At 33.4% G+C, this 24,802-nt stretch overlaps 1 protein-coding gene and 1 pseudogene across 4 annotated transcripts in view; one reads left to right on the forward strand and one right to left on the reverse strand.

The window, feature by feature from the left end:
* SKIC3 (SKI3 subunit of superkiller complex) overlaps window positions 1-24,802 on the forward strand; it is a 116,035-nt gene that overhangs the window by 19,918 nt on the left and 71,315 nt on the right. For 3 of the 4 annotated variants that reach the window (XR_013167067.1, XM_077139123.1, XM_077139124.1), the window contains exons 3-11: window positions 302-445; window positions 1,507-1,598; window positions 2,015-2,090; window positions 2,636-2,776; window positions 4,902-5,000; window positions 5,120-5,228; window positions 17,241-17,381; window positions 21,288-21,389; window positions 22,193-22,335. Coding sequence is in view for 3 of the 4 variants with exons in the window: in XM_077139123.1 (XP_076995238.1) it covers window positions 302-445; window positions 1,507-1,598; window positions 2,015-2,090; window positions 2,636-2,776; window positions 4,902-5,000; window positions 5,120-5,228; window positions 17,241-17,381; window positions 21,288-21,389; window positions 22,193-22,335 (1,047 nt within the window). In the remaining variant the exon portion in view is untranslated. The remainder of the gene's footprint in view (window positions 1-301; window positions 446-1,506; window positions 1,599-2,014; window positions 2,091-2,635; window positions 2,777-4,901; window positions 5,001-5,119; window positions 5,229-17,240; window positions 17,382-21,287; window positions 21,390-22,192; window positions 22,336-24,802) is intronic. The other variant, XM_077139125.1, reaches the window with a different exon arrangement.
* On the reverse strand, window positions 10,703-11,015 carry LOC143665572 (alpha-ketoglutarate dehydrogenase component 4 pseudogene; annotated as a pseudogene).

A 24,802-nucleotide genomic window follows, 5' to 3' on the forward strand; every position in this document is an offset into this window, starting at 1 on the left:
CTTTTTAAACCTGGGAATCTCAAGGAGCAGGAATAGGCATATGTGGGAGACATGGAAATCATTTTGGCAGTTTAAAAAACATATACCTCATATTCTAGACCCCTTACATTCACTGAGTTAGCCCAACTCCCTTCCTTCTCTTCCTGTAGTAATCTGAAGAGGAGAGTGGTTAAGTGACATTCTTAAGGTTGCCCAGTTAGTGATAGATTCACGTTCTCTGACTCTGAAGTAGATTATATTTTGTTGTTTGTTCATTAGCTTTCCAAATTTATTTATCTGCTCTTTTAACTTCTTTAATCAGACGGTGTTAAAACAAGAGAAAAATAACTATAATGCCTGGGTTTTTATTGGTGTTGCTGCAGCCGAGCTAGAACAACCTGATCAGGCCCAGGGTGCCTATAAGAAAGCAGCTGAACTAGAACCAGACCAATTACTAGCATGGCAGGTATGTTGAATTTTTTTTTTCCTATAGTGTAAGAAAGAATTTAAAAAATATTTTTCAAAATATAGGTAACAATATAAGCACTTAAACCTCCATTTGTCCCATATTAAAAAAAATAATAATTTATTGGTCTTCCAGCCCTAAAAGTTAGTTAAAAAAAAAGAAAGTGGTGCTGAGAATGCTGTTTACCATTATTTAGCATCCAACCAAATAGATTATTTCCAAATGATAGTACTCAAATTGAAATGTGATTATGTAAATGACCAACTTAATTATATATGCATATAAAAAACTCTTAACCATGATATTCTTTATGCTTATCTGAGGGAAAAGGAATGTACATTAATATGTCTTCTAAAAATAAAATGATAAAAATATAGATTGAGTACAAGTTAAATTCCTTTTTCTTACGCAGTGGTCTTAATGATTTTTGGGGATTGTCCATCTTTTTCATATTTAATAACTTTGTTTCATATCTCAATGACACCTTTGAAACTGTGATTAGTAGGTAATAGCTCTGAAGAATATGAACTTGTTTTTCTCAAGTTCACATGAAGAAAATGAATGAAGATATTGGTAACACTTAGAAAGATGTCTGCTTCTGTAATATACTGTTTGATTTAGGATGCCTGGTCTTTGTTTGAAATAAAAATGACAATTTCCGCAGGCAAAATGTATTTTTTTGTTTAGCCATAGCATAAAAGTAGTGTTAGATAGTAATGTCTTGGGGTTTAAGATTTTATAATAATGATTAAAATTGTTTGTTCTGTGAAATGCTTCATATATATTTTTTAAAAATAAGGAGGATGGCATAATAGAACCCTTCTATGACCATTCCTCAGCTTCAACAAGAATTCACCGACTGACGTTATTTTTTTATCTATACTTTCTCCTACTTCCTATCCTCAAGAATGTGGAGACATCCCAGATATATCATTTCCTCAGTAAATTACTGTAATCTTTTATCAGAAAGAATCTTTATAGATTATCATTTTATTTTGCAAAATGAATGTGGGAACATGAGTAGTTTTTGGAAGAATAATCACTACTATTTTCTCTTCTAGGGGCTGGCAAGCTTATATGAGAAATGTAATCACATAAATGCCAAGGATGACTTGCCTAGTGTTTACCAAAAACTCCTGGATCTCTATGAAAGGTAATGAATGTATGGGGAAAGACCAGTTTCTTTAAAAGCTTGAATTAGAATAAACTGCTGATTAAAAATTATATGCAAATACTCTTTTAAACATTTGCTAGAAATTGGGAAGCATTTTTCTTTCAAATTGTTATCACAGAATATCTTGATTATAATTGAAGTACAATCAAAACACTAGAAGAGGATTTATGAATTTGGGAACTTTGATATGATTTCAGTTAATATAATATAGATAATGTTTTTTAAACCTTTTCTTTTTTATGAGAGACTCACTTTAAAACATTTTACTATACTTTTAAAGCGGATATATTCTCATTTAAAATAGTACCTGGCAATGTTATTGGGATATTTTAGTTTTTTTAAGCCTTTAATTGTTTGTATTAATGAGATTCAAACTACTATTTTTTCCTTCTAAGTGTTGATAAACAGAAGTGGTGTGATGTCTGTAAGAAACTGGTGGATTTGTATTACCAAGAAAAGAAACACGTAGAGGTTGGTTAATGATTTGTTGGAACTGTAGACTTCTTTCAATAAAACTTATTATTAGAAGAAAGATTTCACTTAGTTTAAAATAAAATTTTAAAATTTATTAAATAATATGATAAAAGAATTTAAAGAGGTAATACTAATGACAGTGCTTGAAAATTGCAAATTATTATTAAAATTTAAGGTATCATAACTTCAAAACCTTTTTGAAACTGGGCAGATTATAAATTGTATAAGTAAATGCATCATCTGTGGAACTGAGTAATCCATATGTGGTATCTCTACAGCATGTGCTCTAAGTTATGGAGATTGAGGCATGCAGTCATTATTCCTGAATCTGCTGTACAATCTCAGCCATACTCCTGATATGAGGACTGTGGGGATTTGCCCCATCAACTTATTTTTTCTGAACTTGACAAAAGATGAAGTTCTGAGCTTTTGCCCTTTTTATATATTAACAGATAAAAATGATTTTCATTAGATTTTATGTTTTTTATTGGTGTTTTTAGTATTTAAGATAAAATAACCATTTTAAATACCTGTCTTCTTAGGTGGGCCGAACATGGCACAAGTTGATAAAGACAAGGCAGGAAGCAGGTGCAGACAACCAAGAGCTTCATCAGCTGTGGAGGAAATTGACTCAGTTGCTGGCTGACAGTACTAAGGATCAGAATAATGAAACCCAGCAATTGGTAGTGGCCCATTTTTCCTTCACAACTTCTTTCATGAAAATCAGTCATATAATTGAATATGGAAAATGGAAACATAATGCAATAATAAAGAAAAGTACTGTATGTCAGGGTAGGCATTTTGTATATGTTCAATTTTAAATTAAAAGAGGCTCTTTATGATAAAGTGAGAATTATTGGCCAGTAGTCTCACTCTGAGTCTGAATGGAATGAAATTGGTACTCTAGGGTTTCAGAATTTCACTTCTTTGTGTTCTTAAAGAATCCACAGTGAACTTAATCAATGTAAAAAAGAAACTGTGAAAATTGGCTTTCACAAAACTCCAATTTTTAAAAAGTTATACCTTAAAGGTGTGTTTCTTCATTATTATAAACTTAAAGTGCTAAATGATTTTGAGGTTTAAACAATTCAGGCAAGTTTTTTATTTAGAATATTTATATTTAATATTTAGCATTATATTTAGTAGTTAGAGTATTTATCTAGAAGGTACAGATATTGAAGTAATTGAAAATAATTTTAAAAAGACTGTAAAAAATATTGGTTTTGATCCATAGTTGGAAATTAGCTCCATCACTATTTTTTTAGTAAGTTAAAAAGTAAACTTAATTTCTTATAGTAAATAGCCACTCAGTTTCATTTGTTAAATTGAATTGAATTTTTAAACCTCAAAAATTATTGTCTATGTGTAGGATGGAAGTTTGTTTCTTTGTATATTTTTTCATTTTTTTACTCATTAATTTGTTCCTTCATTTAGAAACTATATATTGGAACCTCCAGACAGTATGCTAAGCAAGAATAAGATTTGCATTTCTTTGTGTGCATTTCTGTGTATAGAAAAAAATCAATTTTTTTCACAACTATACACAGATAAACCCACCATTTTCACACAAAGAAATGCAAAAAAGATTTGCATTTCTTTGTGTGAAAATGGTGGGTTTATCTGTGTATAGTTGTGAAAAAAATTGAGTAGTGAGATATATACGGCAAAATTAGGTAACTTACCAACTTCTCTTAAATCATATTTTTGTAATATGGCTTAATTGTTTTCCTTGAAATAGTACAAGTTGGCAGAATATAAAAAAGTACAAAATAAGTAAAATGTTTTTTTTTTTAAATTTCTATACTACTCTCCTTTGTGAAAGAGAATTGATATAATTTAAAGAATTGATTTCTAACTTAAAAATTAGGAAAAAAAGTTTTTGGTAGAGTTTGTCTTCACCTTGAATGCTAATGATAATTCTACTTTGTAACACTTGCTCTGTTTATGTAACACTTGTTTTTCGTTTGGTTTAATTTCATTACTTTTTTTTCAAAAACTTTTTTTCTAGACTGTTAGGCTTCCTTTTTTATATGATCATTAACTTCACCAAAGCAGTAAAATTTTACTCATTTAATAGAATTTATACTATATTTTTAAAAGAGAATTTGAGTTAGTAAATTATATTATGTATTTGTTTTGGTTATAAAGTTATAAAATCCATTAATAATATATATATATATATTAGAGCTTAGGTTATCAAATGAAAGGTAATATCTTTAACGTTTTTGTTGTTGATTCTAGTTGCTGTTACTGCTCAAAACATGTTACAGTGCCTCTTTTGGATTTTCTTTAAAGTCAGCAATACTGTATAAGAGAAGCAATTTCATTATGTTTTAATCTTATCTTTTTATTTTATCAAAATTTATAACTCAGCTTCATAAAAAGTTGTTTTAGAGGTTTGAGATTGTCTACCATTGAAGATGTTCAAACAATGTACTAGTAATTTCAAAAGTGGTGTTCTAAACATGAGTGAGTGGTAGTAGCTTCAATGGCGTAAGATTATAACCTCTCTTGTTAACTACATTGGAGAGTACTTAGAAGAATATTTTGTTAAATTAATGTTGCTAATTTATTGTTTTTACGTATTAGTTCAATGCAGTCTTCTGGCTGATGGAGTTAGAATGTGTTGCAAAACTTACATATACATTTTTTTTCCTCATTGATATAGTCAGGGCCAGACATTACAATATATTCATGGCTAACTGAAGGTAAATTTTGTATAAGGGAGTTTTATGCATTCAACAATGTATTTATTACATTTGTCATTTAAGTGTGCTATGAATGGTGCTTTTTTGTTTCCTTTTTCAGCTTTTAACTGCTTTTGATAATGCACTAGGCTTATCAGATAAGATTCCTAGTGATGATCACCAAGCACTTTACAGACATTTCATTCAGCATTTATCCAAAGTAAGTTGATGTTTTTAAAAGTCTCTGCTATGACTTTTATTTAATTTGAAGTAGAAAGTGTTTTAAAATGGATTTTACTGATACTGGAATTTATTTTATTTTACTTTTATATTTTCAAGTTTCCTCATGAGACTGCTAGGTTGAAGAAGGCCTGTGAAGGAATGGCAAACACCTATCCTACTGTGCAATATCCATTAGAAGTGCTTTGTTTGCATTTAATTGAATTGGGTAATTTCTTCTTTATCATATTATATCATAGAGGGGTGTGTGTCTGTGTGTGTGTGTGTATCAGAGTGATGTTGCTGTCAACTAATCAAAAAGTGTTTTAGTGCCTATCATTGTTTTAGTGTTTCTGGTCATAAAGGAAGCACAAAATTTAGTCTTTATCTACCTGAAAAAGCTAATAAATATAGTTAAATATAGGGATAAGGAGCAATCATGAGTTACTGAGTTAATTATTGATCAGTGAAGTCTTTTTGAAGTAGTAATTGAAGTGGGCAGTGAGTTTTCCATAGAAATTAAATGAACAAGATGAATGAAAGTTACTCCATAGGGTATGTGCACAGTGGAGCTAGGTACCCACAATATATGTTTTAGGAAGAACAAAACAGGTTTATTTGCTATAGTAGAAGGAATAACTAAGGTATATTTTGGATAAATAGGTTGTACTGTGTTACACAGGCTACAAGGTAAAAAATAAATTTTGGGAAAAATTAACATTCTCAGCATTGATGTACATCATTGTGACACTGTACATTGTTATTAATACTGTAATTTTCTAAGGTGATACAGTGTGAATGGCATATTTTTTAATGAAATAGAGCAGATTGAAGTTAGGAAGTATGCCCATGTGTGTACTTGTTGCTCGCTCTTATACTTTCTTTGGGGGAAGAGAGAGAAGCAATAAAAGCCAGCTTGCTAGGAGTTTACCAGACTTGTAGCAGAGCATATCTTATGCTCAGTGCTGATATTCAGTCATTTTACGAGGTTAGCAATTTTAGTTATTCATCATCAGCCTCTCCTTTTTTGTCAGAGTCTGTGCTGAATAGTTGGTTTAAAGATAATTTTAATTCCCGGCCCATGCACTGCCCAAACAAACAAACAAACAAACAAGCAAAATTTCAACAAATGGTGCTGCAATAAGGGGATATTCATATGCAAATAGAATGAAATGTGACCCCTGCCATACAGCATACTATATATGTATAATTTGGATGACTTCAGGTGAACAAGGGTCACAGAAATTGTCACTGAAATAGAAATAACAGTTTTGGCATCAGTGTGGTAGTAATTTTAAGTTGGTGCAGTTTCACTAGTCCATGTAATTTTTTTCCACTTTATTGATAAATGAGTATACACATGGAAATATTTTATATGTGAGTGACCATCACATGCTTAGTATAGAAAGATGGTTGAAGATTACTGCTAGAGATAACTTGGTGGGGAGAGGAGTTGGGGATCATTGCACTTAACTATCTTGGCTCTCCTCCTGTGTCTTACTTATGCTCTCTCTTACGTGTCTGACTTATACTTTTTTCATCTTTTTTTTTGGTGTCCTGAGTCAAAAATAAAAATCCTACTACCTTCGGTCCTGAATTTTTTTTTTGGTGAGAAGTAAGCCAAGATAGACTTGCAAAAACACATTTCACTAGCATGAGGAAAGAAAAAATTAAAATTATAGTAAGTCAGTTTATGATGTATGTAGTCTTAAACTAACATAGTGTATAGGATAAATTGTATAGAAGACAGACTAGACTCGATAGACAAAGTAAAACAAGGAGTGAATGAACTAGGGTTGTGGTAGTGATGATTGAAATTAACAGATGAATGTAAAAATATGGAGGGAATTTCTTATAAGAAGTAAAAGAAGAAAAATCAATTTTAAATACAAGTTGACACTATGTAATGATGATTTATATGGAAATTAAGTTGTTGAGAGGAGGCTTAATGCACATTTAAAGGGAAAATGCCCATCTGCTGTTTGCAAATGAGAGTTCGGTACTGTGTTTGAAAATCATTTGCATGTAGGCCAAAGAGAAGTGCAGTGGATGACTTCAGAGCAGGACCAAAGGACAAAAGGCTGAGAACTTTACCTGGGGCAATGTTGGCTAACTTTAAGGGAAAGGGAGAAAGTAGGGGACAGAGAAATGGAGAGGTCAAAGGGAAAGGTGGAAAACCTTGATGGCAAGCAACAGGAAAAGCGTGAAAAGAGTATTTCAGGAAGAAGTTTATTATGGTCCACCCTGACAAATTGAGCAGAATTGAAGACCTAATCTTATGATTAGGAAGTCTTTGTTAAGACTGGCTTTTATTATTATTTTTTAATTGAGGTAAAATTCATGTAACATAAAATTGACCATTTGAAGTGAATGATTTGGTAGTTACTTAGTATGTTCACAACGTTGTGCAGTCACTATTTCAGCAAAACATTTTCATCACCTCAGAAGGAAACCCCATACCCAGTAAGGAGTCACTCCCCTTTCCCCTCTTCCCCTGGACTCTGGCAACCACAGTCTGCGTTCTGTCTCTATGGATTTACCTTTCTGGATATTTCATATAAATGAAATAATAGAATATGTGGCCTTTTGCATCTTTGGCTTTTTTCACTTAACATAATGTTTTTGAGGTTCATCCACACTGTACCATGTGTCAGTACTTATTCCTTTTTATGGCTTAATGACATTCCATTGAATGGATATACTACATCTTCTTTATCCATTGATGGACCTTTGGACTGTTTTTACCTACAGGCTGTTGTGAATAGTGTTGCTGTGAACATGTGTGTAAGTATACTTGTTTGAGTACCTGTTTTCAGTTCTTTGAGGAGTGGAATTGCTGGGCAATATGATAATTCTATGCTTAACTTTTTGAGGGACTGCCAAACAATTTTCCACAGTGGTTGAATCATTTTATGTCCCACCAGCAGTATATGAGGGCTTCAGTTTCTCTACATTCTTGTCAGCACTTGTTATTTTCCTTTTTTTTTTTTCATTCTGGTCATCCTATTAGGTGTGAAGTATACCTCATTGTGGTTTTGATTCCCATTTCCTTAATGAGTAATGATGTTGAGCCTCTCTTCATTTGCTTGTTGGACACTTTGTATCTTCTGCGGAGAATGACAATTCAAGTCCTTTTGCCCATTTCCTTAATTGTTTTATTTTTGTCTTTTTGTTGTCAAGTTGTAAGAGTTTTTAAAATATATTTTGGATTCAGTCTCTTATCAGATGTGATTTGCAAAAATTTTCACACATTCTATAGGATGTCTTTTCACTTTCTTGATAATGTCCTTTGATGCACAAAGGTTTTAAATTTTGATGAAGTCATTTTTTCCCTTTTTTTCCCCCCTTTTCTTGCTTGTGCTTTTGGTGTCATATCTAAGAATCCATTGCCAAATCCAAGGTCATTGAGATTTACTCCTGTGTTTTCTTCTAAGAATTTTGTCGTTTTAGTTTTACCTTTCTGTTACTGATTTACTTAGAGTTAATTTTTGTATATTGTGTGAGTTGTGAGTCCAACTTTAGTTTTTTGCATGTGGATATTCAGTTATCCAGTCCCACTTGTTGAAGAGACTGTTTTTTTCCCCACATAATGGATTTGGCACCCTTGTCAAAAATCATTTCAGTGTTGGGTGGTGGCAAGAATTCTTGCCTGCTGAGCCAGAGACCCAGGTTTGATTACCAGAGCTGTCTATGAAAAAAAAAAATCATTTCACTGTAAATGTGATAGTTAATTTCTGGACTCTCAATTCTATTCTGTTGGTCTATGTATCTAACCTTATACCAGTACAACACTTGTTTTGATTACTGTATCTTTTTAGTAAGTTTCAAAATTGCAAAGTGTGAATCCCCAACTTTGTTTTCTTTTTTTCAGATTGTTTGACTATGTGGGGCCATGCAGTCCGTATGAATTTGAGGATGAGGTTTAATATTGCTGCAAAAAAGGCAGTTGTAACTTTGATAGGAATTGCACTGACTCTGTTGATCACTTTGGCTAGTATTGCCATCTTAACTATTTTAAGTCTCCCAATCCATGAGCACGGAATGTCTTTCCATTCATTAAATTTGTGATTTCTTTTAGCAATGCTTTGTATATAGTTTTCAGTATAGAAGTCTTTCACCTCCTTGGTTAAATTTGTTCCTAGGTCTTTTATTCTTGTTGGTGCTATTGTAAATGAAATTGTTTCTTAATTTCCTTTTTGGATTGTTCATCACTGATGTAAAAGGCATAATTGGTTTTTGTGTGTTAATCTTGTATTTGTAACTTTGCTGAATTTGTTTAGTAGCTCTAGTAGTTCTTTGGGATTTTCATGTCATCTATAAATAAAGATACTTTTCTATTCTCCCCTTCCAATTTAGGTTTCTTTTATTTATTTTTCTTTTCAGGATTTATTTTATTTTATTGAACTTCTAGTACATTGTTGAATAGCACTGGTGAAAGTTGGCATCCTTGTCTTATTCCTAATCTTAGAGGGAAAGCTTTCAGTTTTTCACCATTGAATATGATGTTAGTTGTGAGTTCTTCCTGAATACCATTTATCATGTTAGAAGGTTTCATTCTATTCCTAGTTTTCTGAGTGTTTTATCATGAAAAGGTATTGGATTTTTGCCAAATGCTTTTTCTTTGTTAATTAAGATGATTGTGTTTTTCCCCCTTCGTTTTATTAGTGTGGCATATTACATTGAGTTTGTTTGTTGAGTCATCTTGGAGACTATTTTTTTTTTTGATGTGGAAGAGAATTTATTTAGCTGTGAGCCTTTGGTTACCCAATAATAACATACTCTTGGCATAGGAAGACCTTATTAAAGTTTCATAAATTGTTTTAATAAGGTAAATCTTTAGGTTGATTTTATGAGGCTTTCAGACATTAAGTTTGAAAAAGTTACTGGATTATCAGGATTTGCTATATGATCACAATCAAAATGCTAAAATAAACCAAAGAACATGACATCTTAACACCCACCAAAACATAATTGCAATTTCTAGTCACTTACTCCTATATTATATTCACTGAACTCTTAATTTACTTTCCATTTTATACTCTTTCATATTTTTTTCTGAGTGTAGATTACAAATAATAATCTTTTACATTATCTCCCAAATAATATTGGGAGATTATTACAAATAATAATCTTTTACATTATCTCCCAGTCTCAATACCACAAAGTCACTTGTTTCACCTTGGCTGTATTTTTATCCTTTAAATTATTATATGCCTCTTAAGCCAGTTATACTCCAAAAACCTTGTCAATGTAAAAACGTTAAAGAATTGAGAACAAATAATGAAGTCATTATTTCACTGATTCTAATCAGCAATTCTGCCTGATAAATTCTTTCCATCTCTAAACAGTACCTGAAAGAAAAGTGAAATTAGGGGAAATGTATGATATTTTACCAGACATCATGTGCTTTCAATAGTTCAACAGTGGTAAAACTTGATAAGGGTAAGTTAATAGGCTAGTATTTAAAAATGTATACTTAAATAATTATAAAGCTTATAAATACTTAGGCAAGCTTGTGGAGAAGCTGACCAAGATATATAAATTAGGAGATACCAGTATCCATCTAAATTTTCTTTCATTTTTATTTTACTGAATATTTTATTAAAGTTGTTTAATGTACAATAGCTCATTTGTCATTTGGAAGTCGCTTTACTGTAAAAGATAATTCTTTTGTCTTATGATAAACAGTAGCCCTATCAGTGATTATTCTTGACCTTCATGTTGGATAAATTAGATTTTTTCTTGAGACCTGGGTTTCCTTCTGTATTTCTGAGGTAATGATTTTATTATTTCTACAGTATCTGGAGGACCCTGACAGATCATCAAATCTGGTGATTTACTTCCCGTAGATGCTGTGAAATTGCAGATGAGTGATGGTGTTCCTGCTGATCTTAAACCTTCTAATTCATTAAGTTTAGGTTTGTTTTTTTCTGTCAAGGAACCTTATTAATGGAGTGTGTGGTGGCTTGACTACCTGAATGATCCTGCTAGTAGACGCCATCTTACTGGTCAGCATTGAGACTATTTTTTTTATCGTGAAATATATACAAAAAAGCAATAAATTTCAGTGAACATTTTAACAAGTAGTTATGGGACAGATTTCACAGTTTGGTGTGGGTTACAGTTCCACAATTTCAGGTTTTTCCTTCAGATGCCTCCAAGACACTGGAGACCTACAAAAATGTCAGTATATTTATTCAGCAGTCGTACTCCTTTGTTAAATCCTATCTTCTCTGTTATACTCCTTCTCTTTGAATAACATATCTACCTAAAAGCAATGCATTTGTATTGATACACAAGTGTATCACCACAAATAGTTGTAGAATAGATTTCACAGTTTGGTGTGAGTTACAATTCCTCAATATTAGGTTTTTATTTCTAGCTGGTCAAAGGTAGTGGAGGCTAAAAGAAATACTCGTAAAATGATTCAGCACTCATTTGTTAAACCCAACTATCTGTGTATAACTCCACCATCACCTCTGAACCTGTGATCTTTCTCACACTCTGTAGGGGTATTTGGACTCTGCCCATTCTAACTTTTTGTTTTTAAGCTTTTTTTTATTGTATAGTACAACATATACAAAGCAAAGAAATAAAGAAGCAATACTTTCCAAAACACTCTTCAAAAAGTGGTTACAGGATAGATCCCAGAGTTTGTTATGGGCTATCATACAATCCTTTCATGTTTTTCCTTCTAGCTGCTGCAGAATATAGGAGGCTGGAGGGCTTAAATACTTTTTTATCATCACAATCGACTTTTTTTCCCTTTTTTTTTTGTGAACAATAACATATATATACAAAAAAGCTGTAGATTTCCAAGCACAGCACCACAATTAGTTGTAGAACATATTTCAGACTTTGACATGTGTTACAATTTCACAATTTTAGGTTTTTACTTCTAGCTGCTAAAATACTGGAGACTGAAATATATCAATTTAATTATACAGCATTCATACTCACTTGTTAAGTCCTGTCTTCTGTACGTAATTCCACCGTCACCTTTGATCTTTCTGGTACCTCTCTTTAGGGTTGTTAGGGCTATGGCAGTTCTAAATTTTTGATATTGGAAAGGTGTGTCACTATTGTGGGGTAGGGAGATGGAACTGTCTGATGTTCTGGAGAGGCTGGGCTAGGTTTCAGGACTTATTTGGACCAGGGACCCATCTGGAGGTTGTAGGTTTCTGGCAAGTTACTCTAGTGCATGGAACCCATGTGGAATCTTATATAATGCCCTGGGGGTTCTTTAGGATTGGCTGGAATGTTCGTGGTTGGGGGTTGGCAGATTGTGATAGGTAGCTTGCATAAGAGTGACCTCCAGAGTAGCTTCTCGACTCTATTTGAACTCTCTGCTGCTGATACTTTATTCGTTATACTTCTTATCCCACTTTTGGTCAGGATGGAATTGTTGATCCCACGGTGCCAGGTCTGGATTCATCCCTGGATGTTATGTCCCATGTAGCGGGGAGGGCAATGATTTCACTTGTAGAGTTGGGCTTAGAGAGACTGAGGCCACATCTGAGCAATAACAGAGGTCCTCCAGAAGTAACTCTTAGGCATGCCTATAGGTAATCTAAGCTTGTATGCTACCTACATGATCAAGGGCATGGCCTATTGATTTGGGTATCCCTAAAGTTTGACACAGTATCAGGGGTTCCCTGATGTAAGGTTTAATAGTTCTGTGGTCTTTCTCCCCTCCCTCAAGTGGCTTTGCCAATACTTTTTGATTATCTGGTTAATATACTCTAGGATGTTTCCAGGCATTAACAGGATTAAAGGACCTCTTTCTTATTCTCTGCTTCCTGTGTTTCAGTTCAAATGAGCTATACAGATAGGTTGAATTAGATCAGGCACTACAGAAAATTTCAGTTCTAGATCAAATAAAACTTTCTCCCAAGGAACACAGCCTGGCTTATTTCCTAGACCCCTGTTCCTGTCCGTGCACTCTTGGGGCTCCCCGGCTCTGCGACTCCACACAAGCCTCTTGCTTTCTTCCTCTCAGTTCCTCAGCCTCTGCAACCAAGGCTGTCCCGTGTGGTACAGAAAGCTCTCCCAGGTCAGATGCACTCCTGAATTATACTCCTGAGTTGCCGTCTCAGTCACCCTCCTGTCCCTTCTCTAACTTTTCCATGGTTCAGGGCTAATCTGGAGCTACTCTACTTGGTCATCTTCCCGAAAGTCGAGACTATCTTTTCTTAATCAAAGTGATTGAATCATAAATTTGACTGCAGTTATGGGAATGTAGTATGCAGAACTGGTTAGCAGAAATAAAAAGAAAAGCAAACAGGGACTTCAGTGACTGCATTTAAGTGATAGGTTGAGGAAGTATGCATGCAAAGGGAATAGAACGTTTTTATAGAGGTAGGAGAAGAATCACAATAATGTCCTGGCAGGAGAATTTCAAGAAGAAAGGGCTAGTTAACATTTTGAATGTTGCATTGAGGTCCCGGAGTATGAGGGATTTGTCAAAGAAAAGCTACTCTGGAAAATGTTGAACAGGCAGGATACTTGGCACTTATATTCTATGAAGCCTGCCAAACAATTGAAGAGCTAGGATCAAGAAATAGTGCATACAGAGTTTTACATATAAATTCAGCAGTTCACTAAGTGCTGTTAAAAAGAGGATAGTTAAGGGATTAGGCCAGTGGATTAGAGAGTATATTAGTTTAAGTGAAAAAAATCATTTGGGAAGAAGGTTTGGGGTGGGTACTTTCCTGAATTGAAAGGGAGATCTATATGATGGCTAAGGGGAGTGGGTAGGTAGTTATTTACACAGAGGTGCAATTTAAAAGTTCTTTCTCTTTCTCTCTCTTTTTTTTTTTTTGCGTGGGCAGTCACTCGGAATTGAACCCGGGTCTCTGCATGGCAGGTGAGAACTCTGCCTGCTGAGCCACAGTGGCCCACCCTCTTCCTTTTTTGATAATTGGTTGCAGGTATTTATGAAATGTAACAGTTGAGGTTTAGGTACTCCCTAAGGTGAAATATTATTCTGGGAATGGAAGTTTAATATTTAATGCAGGACAGAGGGATGCTATACTGAATAATTTCTTTTTTATTTTTCATTGCTCCTCTTTCTGTGTATTGAACTGAAAATTTTTAATGTCTCTAAAAGGTGACCTTCCCAAAGTACTTTAATCTGCAGAATATTCTGCTTCAAAATATTAATCATTTATCCCACTGGGACAAATATATTTAATTTTCCTTTGTCTTACTTTGCATGTTGAGACTCGAAAATTCATTTTCACAATGACTCAATTTGTGAAAAATCTTATAACAAGTGGTGAATAGCTTTCACAGTTGTCATCTGATAAAATGTTACTTAATGTGTAAATGACCTTTTTGATTTATTTTATTTTGCATTATTGCTGAAATGGGGGAGGATAAGAAAGCTTGGTTCTTCAGCTTCAAGCAGAAAAGAGCTTCTTTAAGATTTGTGCTCTAGAAATATTAGAAAATTAGATGAAAATAAAGAAATGATTGCCATCAAATTGAACATATTCTTTTTTATTTTCCCAAGCTAGATTTGTTTAAAAGAAAAATTCTCTGGTATTGATGAATTACTTTGGCATGTCAGAAATGAATTAGTTATTTTTAAAAACTCACCTTTTATTTGTGCTGAACTGTAGTTAACAGTATTCCATAGATATTACTTAGCATCTTTCGGATCATTTCAGAACATCCTTTCATCCTTTACCCTTGCAGTTTTAGCATTCGTCAGCCTCAAATATCGCTTGCCATTCTGACAAATAAAAATGGTTTTGTCAAACTATTTTACAGTTATTACATCTGGAGTCTACTGTAGAAAAAAGCTAGTCCTATTTTAGGGTTTTATGAGAGTTGAACTTGGCACACAGAAAATGTTCAATAAATGTGAAATATAATTGTTACAACAAGCAAAAAAGATCTGGAATCTAGAATCTTTTAAATATTAAAAAGAACAAATAAGTTCAATACAAGATTTTCTATTCACAAACAGTGAAGTCTATTTTCACTCTGCATTTATTCTATATTAAGGTATTTAATTAGTATTCTTCATAATTATTAGTGTTAGGGATTGAAGTTAGAACGTTCCTTCTCTCTCTCTCTCGTTAATACAGGAGCAGTATTGTTGTTGTTGTCAGTAATTTCTAGGAGCACTAAAGAATAATTCTCTGTGCCATTTGGTCATCTGTCAAGAATATGTTACCCAGGCTTATCATGAACTAGTCTCCCAAAGCTTCATATTGTTTCTGTAAATGTGCTCCCAGACATTAGCAAGGGAATATGTTAAGAAATTTTACTTTGTTTTAAAAGTTTTGGTGTTCATCTCAACCTTTTTGAAAATTTTCACCTACTTACCCACGCTTTTCTGTTTGTGACTTTTATGTACCTTAATTTTGGTGGCCATTGGATTTTCCTCTTTTCATCTTAGGTTTATTATTTGTAATAAGAGCAGTTTATATTGCCAATGTTGTCAGTCATCAATTAAGTTTCTATGGAACAAGAGACTTTTGACTCAGTTGGGTAAAAATCAAAGGTAAAATTTTATTACCATTTTTGAGAGTGATAAAGATTTTTAATCTTCCGTAATCGTTCTCAGTCATATCCTATTAACAGACTAAGCCCTTTTGAACATCAATTGATGAAGATATTTTTAAAGGGTCATTATAATAGTTACTTTTTGAATATCTACCATGCATAAAATGACACTCTAGTCCCTACTCATTTAGCTACAAAGGCAACAAAAACAGTGTATATGTAAGATTAATAATAAGGGTGGTATATGGTGTTGGCAAATCTATAGATCTGTGGTTTTTTACAGTCTCGGGACCAACAACGTGAATTTTCAGGTCTCATACCAGAATTACTGACTCAGAAACTTTGGAAGTAGGACCCAGCATTCTGTGTTTTATCAAGTCCTCTCAGTGATTCTGATGCCCAATTTAGACAATGTCTAGTTTAGACAATATCATTCGATAGAAAGGAGGGGAAACAATATATAATTCATAATTGCAGAAATGATTGTAAGAACATATTGACTGAAGGATATTCATGTTTGGAAATAAAGCAGTGGCAGGCTTGTGTCATTTTATTGGTTTACTAATCAAAATAATATTTCTTCCAATTTGCTTTCATATTTCTTCAGGCATTATTGAAGTTTAATTCTTTAGCTGTTATTAGATTCTTTAATTTTTTTTGCTAATTTGGTCTTCTAAATCTGTTATAAAATATTACTTATAGATTATGCATTGGCACGTGTTTAGATTTGAAAATTTGACATTATGCAAAGAATTTATTTTTGTTGTCCATGACTGGTATGTTTATTACATAGATATTAAAGGATCAGGGCTGTTTTCAGTTAAATTATTTTTTTATTTGTTCCCCGTATTTACTCCTTCAAGTTGTGGTCTGTCCCATTCATTAACTTTGAAAAGAAATTTCCAGTGTGATAAATAATTTACTAAAGTTGTGAATGTTATTCACAGTGTACATAAACTGTTAAATTAGCAGTCTTCATTTGTTTTTATGCTCTTCTGGGAATAGAAATCCTAAGATTGATTGAGTTGGAGAAAATGTTAGTATAATGAAATATATAATGTTTTCTAAACTGAATTATTTTACCAAAAATAAAGTTGAAGATAAATGTAAACATGGGATGATTATTACATAAGCTTAACCATTATGTAGAAAAGCATAATTTTATAAGAATGCAGAAATGTACTTTGAACATGTAAACTAAGAAACATGTCTAAGTCTTTGTACATTGTCTTCATGAGTAGCCTGTCTTTTGATCCTAGAATGTGGGAAGAGTCTATTTGATCTGGTGTTTTGGCTACCATGTCTCTAGCAGTATGTGCTTGCCCAAAAAAGGAGGTTGGTGGAGATACTCTCTTTTAACGGGATTTTACCAGTTAACAACCCAAATTGTAAATGCTGACTAGGGAAGGGGGCATTAGACACACAGGACTGTTTGTCTTAGCCTGGTGGCAAGTAGCAGATTTCTTGTTTCAAACCTTTGAGTATGCCTTTAGGTACAGATTTGTGCGGTAAAGTGGTTTCTACTTCCAATATTTAAGGAGATGAAGGAGCAAAAAATATCACATATCAATGTTTTGTTACATTTGCTGGTCTATTTAAGTTCTGAATTCCTAGAATCAGGATATGATGGGGAATGTAGAAGATAGCCTTTGAGATTTAAAGGTATAGGTTTTGACGTTTAAAAACTTTGTACATGAATGGTAATAACTTTTTAATTTAATTTCAGGAAGTCTTACTGATGAGGCACAGCAGTATTTTTGCAGACTAGTAGAAATGGATTCAAAAAGTGGTCCAGGTCTCATTGGTTTAGGCATTAAAGCATTGCGAGACAAAAAGTATGAAGATGCTGTTAGGAACCTAACAGAAGGTAAATGTATAGTGTATAACATGTGACATGAGATGTAATTGTTTTCAGTTGATTGGTATTTATCTTTGGACCTCTCTTTGAGGAATGCAGATCTAAGATGGAAGAAAAAAATGTACTTACGTACTCTGGATTCAGCCTAGGTTTGAATTTCACCTCTACCATTCACTAATTTCTTGACCTTAGGAAAGTAGTTAAATTTTCTCATCTCAGTGTTTTCATTTATAAAATCTCAGTGTTTTCATTTATAAAATAGGGATAATATGATCCCTAAAAGTTATATAATGATATAATCTGTTTCTTATCATTTGTTTCTAGGATTGAATGAAATAATACATATATGGTGCTTGGTACCAAATACTCAATAGAATTTAGCATTAGTATTCTCATTATAGTAGCTAGACAACAATTTGAAGGTATTAGCAGTATCACCATGATATGACACAAGAAATTAAATGTATGGTTAAGAATATGTCTTAGAGCAGATAAATAAATACATGCATCACAGTTCTTGTTATAATATTCCCTGTAAATGATTATGATGTCTTATTAGTAAATAATAATAGATAGTTTATTTATATTCTAGTAATTAGATATAAAGATAGTGGTTCCAAAGCCTAACTACCTGTAGGAAAAATTTGGGGCCAAATCCCAGATCTGTTGATTCAGAATCATCAGAGGAAGGGTTGGAAAACTTTTTTTTTTCTTTAAGCATGTTTCTAAGAAGATTCTTTTTTTTTTACTATGTTAAAAAATATGTTTTATTGAGATATCTTCACACACCATGCAATCCATCCAAAGTATACAGTCAGTAGCTCACTATCATTACATAGTTGTGTATTCATTGTTACGATCATTTTTAGAACATTTACATCACTCCAGAAAAAGAAATAAAAAGACAAAACCCATACATCCCATACCCCATACCTCTCCCTCTCATTGACCACTGGTATTGTAATTTACCTAATTTTTTAAAATCTCTTATCCTCCCCCCCATTATTTATTTATTTTTTGTCCTTATTTTTTACTCATCTCTCCATACCCCGGATAAAGGGAGTGTCAGCCACTAGGTTTTCACAATCCATGGTCACATTGTAAAAGCTCTACAATTAGTCTTCTTCAAGAACCAAGGCTACCAGAATGCAACTCAACAGCTCCAGGTACTTTCCTCTAGCCACTCCAGTACACCAACAACTAAAAAGGGATGTCTATATAATATATAGAAACTTTATTTTGTATCATTTCTCTCTTCTCCCTTTTGGTCAAGAAGGTTTTCTTAATCCCAAGATGCTCCTGGCTCATCCCCGGGAGTCAGGTCCCACGTTGTAAGGGAGATTTATACCACTGGAAGTTATGTCCAGCATAGTGGGGAGGGAGTGAATTCATGTCCCGAGTTGGCTTAGGCCACATCTGAGCAACAAAAGAGGTTCTCTGGAGGTGACTATTAGGCAAAATTATAAGTAGGCTTATCTTCTTTTCCTAGGGGGATGAGCCCCAAAATTGAGGGCTCAGCCTACTGAATTAGTTGTCCCCACTGTTTGCAAGAATGTTAGGAATTCCCCAGATGGGAAAGTTTATTAATTCCAAGATTATTAATGTAGCCAGAACAACACTGAAGCTCTAGACCACAATTGGGTGTTACTTGTCCAGAACAATTTTTAAAAGTCACATTATTGATTTAGTATAGTTTTAGCTTTTGTATCTGTTTTCGTGATTTTCAAATTGAATTTAACTTGAGCAATAATTATTTCTAGGTAAACTTGAAATTGAAATTACCTTTAGATCTTGATTACTTTTGAAGTTTTCTAAAATTCTTCTAATTGAGTTATATCTGCATCAGTTTTATAAATGGACTTAAACAGAAAAATAGAATCCTTTTTTTTTTTTTTTTTGTTATATGGGCAGGCACCAGGAATCGAACCTGGGTCCTCGGGCATGGTAGGCAAGCACTCTTACCTGCTGAGTCACTGTGGCCCGCCCAATAGAATCCTTTTTATTTGAATTGCATAGAACTTGCAAAGATTGTTATTGTTTGGGAAAAATAGTGTGTAATATTATATTAAAAACAGATTTCTGAAATTTTTGAAAACCTTAAAAATCTGTTGAAAGCCATCATATTGAAAGTGGGATGAAGTTATGATTCCTTGAAAAGAATTTTGGACAATACCTGTTTCCATTATACCTTTTCTAGAGTTTAACATATTATCTTTGTTAGTCAGTTATATAGCATGTTTTTTAAACTTCCTGATTTGGTAGCCTAGATAATTGGAAAAAAGATAGCATTTGGGGCATATTAAGATATCTAATGTTTTACTTCTTTAGCAGTGGGTGTTTCAGCCTAAAAGCCATAGAATTCTCACTGAGTAATGGAAAAATTCTGATATTGTTGCTACCCTGACTTTATTATTCTCTCACAAGCGACCTATTTCAGATAGAAGCAGTTTGACCTTGCTGTATTTGTATTTGATTCTTAACTCAATCAATAAAATTGAGTACCTTTCCATAAAAGCTAAAATTAGAGAAGTTTTTAGTTTGTTTTTTAATCCTTTACCTAGCTTGACAGTCAAAGTAGGATCGGCATATCTTGCTCTCTCTACATCTTTGCTGTCTTCTCACCATCACTATTTTTCTCTTGCACTGTGTCCAAAGCAACTTTTTCCAGAAGTATCTTCCAAAATCCACGAGGTATTCTATCTCAGTACAGTATGATATCCTGCTGAAAGTACCAGGTTTTCCTTTCCTCGAGCCATCTCACTTCATTTATATTAGCTGTATGAAGTAAGAGAGAAGGTTAAAAAAAAACAACCAGCAAAAAAAAAAAAAAAAAAGCAGAGGAAGAATGCAGGCAATTTTTGATCAGTTAAATTTGGTAATGTAATCTTGGAGGAATGTTTTCTTTTAAAGATTTTTCTGCGTGAAGTTGCGGAACTACCATAAAAATCTTAGAAATAACATTACAGAAGCATCATAGTTTTAGTATTTAAAATGTTTTTTTCTCATTGAATAATGCCCCTTTATTATTTGAATACTTCTGAGTTTTCACAGTTTATGAAGTATACTCCTTTATTTCTTGGTACAGAGAAAAGCACTACATGTTAAATATGTCTATTTTTCAATATATATATAATACCCATTTTTATTTCCCTTTAATTATTATTTTGTGTGTATCCTTCAAAGTTCACATCAATTGTTGGTTCTCCATAATTTTTTTTGCGCCCCCTAGAACGGAGTTAATTCACCAAAAGGTAAATTTTAATATGAATGGTAAATGTTGAATAGGGAAAGCCCAGAATGCTATGGGAGTCTTAAACTTAGTCTTGTCAGATATGTTTCTGGATGAACGTACATTCCAGTTGATATCTGAATAACAAATACAAGCCAACCAGGAGGATGAAGGGGTGGGAGGACCTTTCCAAGACCAGAGAAAAACCTGTGAAACAGTCTGAGATGAAAGGAAAGCTGATGTTCAAGGAATTGCAGATGGTTCAGCAAAATAAGGGCTCAAGAAGGGGCAAGAAGTGAAGCTGGGGAGAAGCCTGCAACCCTTATAAAGGTGTTTGTACATTATCCTAGGGGCAGTGGGGAACCAGTGAAAGCTTTTAATCAGGCAGATTTCATAATCTGATATTTTTAGAAATATTCTGGCTATTGTATAGAGAATTAATTGGAGTAAATAGCATGCAGTGATCTGGGATAAAGGTGATGGAGGTCTGAACTGAAGTGGTTGTAGTAGAGATGGAGAATAGTACTTGAAGACAAACAGATTATGGAGTGGAGTCATTATGACTGTGACTAATACAGATGTCAAAGATGGAGAGATGGGAAGTCTGATTTGGGCAATAGATGGTGGTATCATTTATTTGAATAATCACAGAAACTTTGGATTTGTGATTGTCTTTATCCTTTTAGGTTTAAAGGAAAGCCCTCTTTGCACAACTGGATGGTTTCATCTGGCAGAAGCCCAAGTCAAAATGCATAAACCTATGGAAGCTATTCTATCATGCAATCAAGGTATTCTTGACACCTTTTGGGTTTACACATAAGGGTTGCCAGCCCTGTTTGTTTTAATCTTAAGAGAGAAAAATAGTGGCTTTAAAAACCCAGATGCTATGTATATATTACTTTAAAATACTGATTAATTTAAATCTCATGAGGAGGTTTAAAAAAATACCAAGTCTGCATGCATGTCATTTTTAAACTGATGGTGAATATTAGTCACGGGTTTCCTGCCCTTGAAATTTTGACATAGTTTATACTTGGATAGAAGTGCTCTGTCTTTGGAAAATGGAAGTTTCTGGTATATCTAGGACCTTTATAAGTTCTTAAGTTCTCTGGCAGAGATAAGGGAAATATCAGGCATCTTGGAGCCTATTTAAACATGATGGGGTGAGGTTTAGGGATAGAGAATCACAAAAAGTGGTTTGCTGCGCCTGACCCAGCTGATTGCCTACTATAATTGAGAAATGGTTCACCCTGATCCATTCTAATTCACCTTCTTTCTCCTTCCATTATCCTTTTTTTATCATGCTTGTTACAGGGACTTTGACTGAGGACTAATATTACATAGAAGATATGACTGTTGCTGTGTTTCAGGATGTTTTATTATATGTAATGTAAAGATAGAGTTCTGTTTGAAATTCATATCTTCCCATAAACTATTCAGGGAAGAGTTTATATTTACTTTGAAATATTATTCATGTGTATTGTTTTGGTAATTTATGCTTTTTGTATCTGCAACTTAATATGTCATCCTTAAAAGGAAAAAAGTTAAAGCGATAGGATTTTCTTCATTCAGATGTCCTTACTTTTGTCAGCTCTTAAGAACATTGATAATCTCGGTGCATCAGGTGGCAGTCATCATCAGAAGAATCTTTGTCTTCGTTTGAAAGCTGAGGCTTTGATTAAACTCTCAGATTATGAATCTTCAGAAGAAGCAATTTGTACTCTTAATCAGGTAGTTGTATCATTGAGATTTTTCCTTCAACCTTATTTGGTTTCCAGTCAACCATGCATCAAACACTTTCTCCCTACTACAAATATTTACTTACACAAATTTTATGTTAGAGGTATGAATTTACCATATCTGAGCTTTTTGTAAATTATTCATATGTATTAGTTAGGGTTCTGTAGGGAAACAGAACCAACAGGAGATAATCTGTAAATTTGGTGAGATTTTATAAAAGTATCTCACACAACTGGGGATGCACAGGTCCAAATTCCATAGAGCATGCTACAAGCTGACACTCCAGTGAATTCCCCAGGAAAGGCTGGCTGGCTGAAGTATAGGCAGAAGTTCTTGCTTCTGACTGCTGAAGCTATCACCTGCCCCTTAAAAGCTTTCAACTTATTAAATGTCTCTCATTGTGGAAGCCAACTGCAGATGTAATCAGCATAGATGCAATCGATGTACTGATGATTTAAGTCCTTAAAATGTTCTTGCAGTAACAAAAAGGCCAGTGCTTGCTTGACCAGACAGCTGGACATCATCACCTAGCCAAGCTGAAACATGAACCTAGCCATCACAAATACAGTTTGAAACTCCTGAAGTGATTTGTGTGCTTTTTGGTTAAGTACTTTTGTTGACAAGGATAATTAAGAACACTAGTAGCTTCATGGTAGAAAATGTTGTTTGATTCGGCTTAAAACACTCAGGGGAAGATTGCTCTTTAAGAAGGAAACTGATTTTTTTTTTTGAAACTAATTTTTTAAATATTTTTGCTTTGAGGCATTTGAAATTCCCTGCAGAAAATACATAACTAATAAATTATTAATTAAAACAACATGGTGCATGTAAAGATTTTTGACAGGAAAAAACTGTTTTTTATCTTAAATGAAAATTATGGCACTCAGTAAATTGCAGGAATTTGAATTTTTCTTTGAAAAGAATCACCATTTTGTATATTTCAAAGGGCTTGGCATATAACAATTTTTCTTTAAAATTAGAACACTGTCAGCATCATTCAAGAACCTCTATCTTCTTTTCTACTTGTCTTCCGATCAATTATTTGTTTTGTATGAATCCTTTATAGAAGTCTTTCCAATAATTTTGTCACAAGAAACAAAACGAAAAGTTCCTTGGAGAACAACTAAATCCAGGTGTGAGACAGAAAATGTACAAGATGAGCCCAGAACATCTTGTCATGCTAGAAAGCAAGGAAACTAAAAGGCTAATAGGATCATATCAGAAGAACTCAGGAGCCTAGTATAAGAAGTGAAGTTCACCGGTGATTGCAGTGGATTGAAGCACAGCAAAAATATTTAAATCCATGAGTTCACGATGATACTAACAACAACAAAAACAAAATCAACACAATATCCTCAGTAAAAGAAATCTTTGGAAGATGGTAAGGAGACAACTGGAAATTGATAAATAAAAGGAAAGAATCAAGCATTTAGCATTTATCTGCCTTCCCTTTATGAACTATTCCTCAGGATAACCAAATAGTTGATGAAGGGAGGGAAAATTTCTCCTTATTGAAATACTCATAAGTGACTAAGGAGTGATAACATTAGAAAATCACCATTTTGCAATCCCTAATGAATTAATATCTAATCTTGAGGATCAGTGGCTGCTAACAATATAAAGAAAAAGACAGAGACAACCAAATGCAAGTGCACATGAGGTATTCTTGCCCAAACATCAAAGCTGAATCAAATTAAGCTTCTGAATAGATCTAACTACTAATTTACAAAAAATAACACCATGAGAGTACCTTTAGCAAAATACAGACTGTGAGACTGTCATGAATGGCTGATATTTTCAGCAGTTAAATTGCAAGGGAGAAAAATAAAGAAATGAAAGGGAACATTATATATTAAGAGACTTAAGAGATTGAAATGTATGTTATTTGCATTTTGATTTTGATGAAAACAAATACATTGTTCAAATATTTTATGAGACAGCTGGGGACATTTGGACACTAATTATTTGATGATATTAAAGATTTATTGTTAGTTTTGTTTAGGTGTGATTATAGTGTTGTGGTTATGCCATTTAAAAATGCATGTAAGGGCGGGTCATGTTGGCTCAGCAGGCAGAGTTCCCACCTGCCATGCTGGAGACCCAGGTTCAATTCCTGGTGCCTGCCCATGTAAAAAAAAAAAAAAAGAACTTAAATCTTTTAGAGGTAAATGCTGAACTATTACAGATTTAAAATTATCATATATAGGCATTCTTTCAAAATAACCTACAGGGGTGTGGTAAAATTCGTGGAGGTATAGATGAAAAAAAATTGGCTTTGAGTTGATAATTTTGAAGCTGGAGGATGGATACATGCAGGTTTATTATACTATTCTCTCTAATTTTTATATATTTGAAATTTTCTCTAACAAAAAGATTAAAAAGAATGGAAGTGATATAGTGATAGAAATCAGAACCTCTATGTCTTTATCCCCTTAATACCCTACTCTACTATGTACTTTCT

Source organism: Tamandua tetradactyla, chromosome 21 (genome assembly GCF_023851605.1).
Source record: "Tamandua tetradactyla isolate mTamTet1 chromosome 21, mTamTet1.pri, whole genome shotgun sequence".
In the NCBI taxonomy this organism is placed as follows: domain Eukaryota; kingdom Metazoa; phylum Chordata; class Mammalia; order Pilosa; family Myrmecophagidae; genus Tamandua; species Tamandua tetradactyla.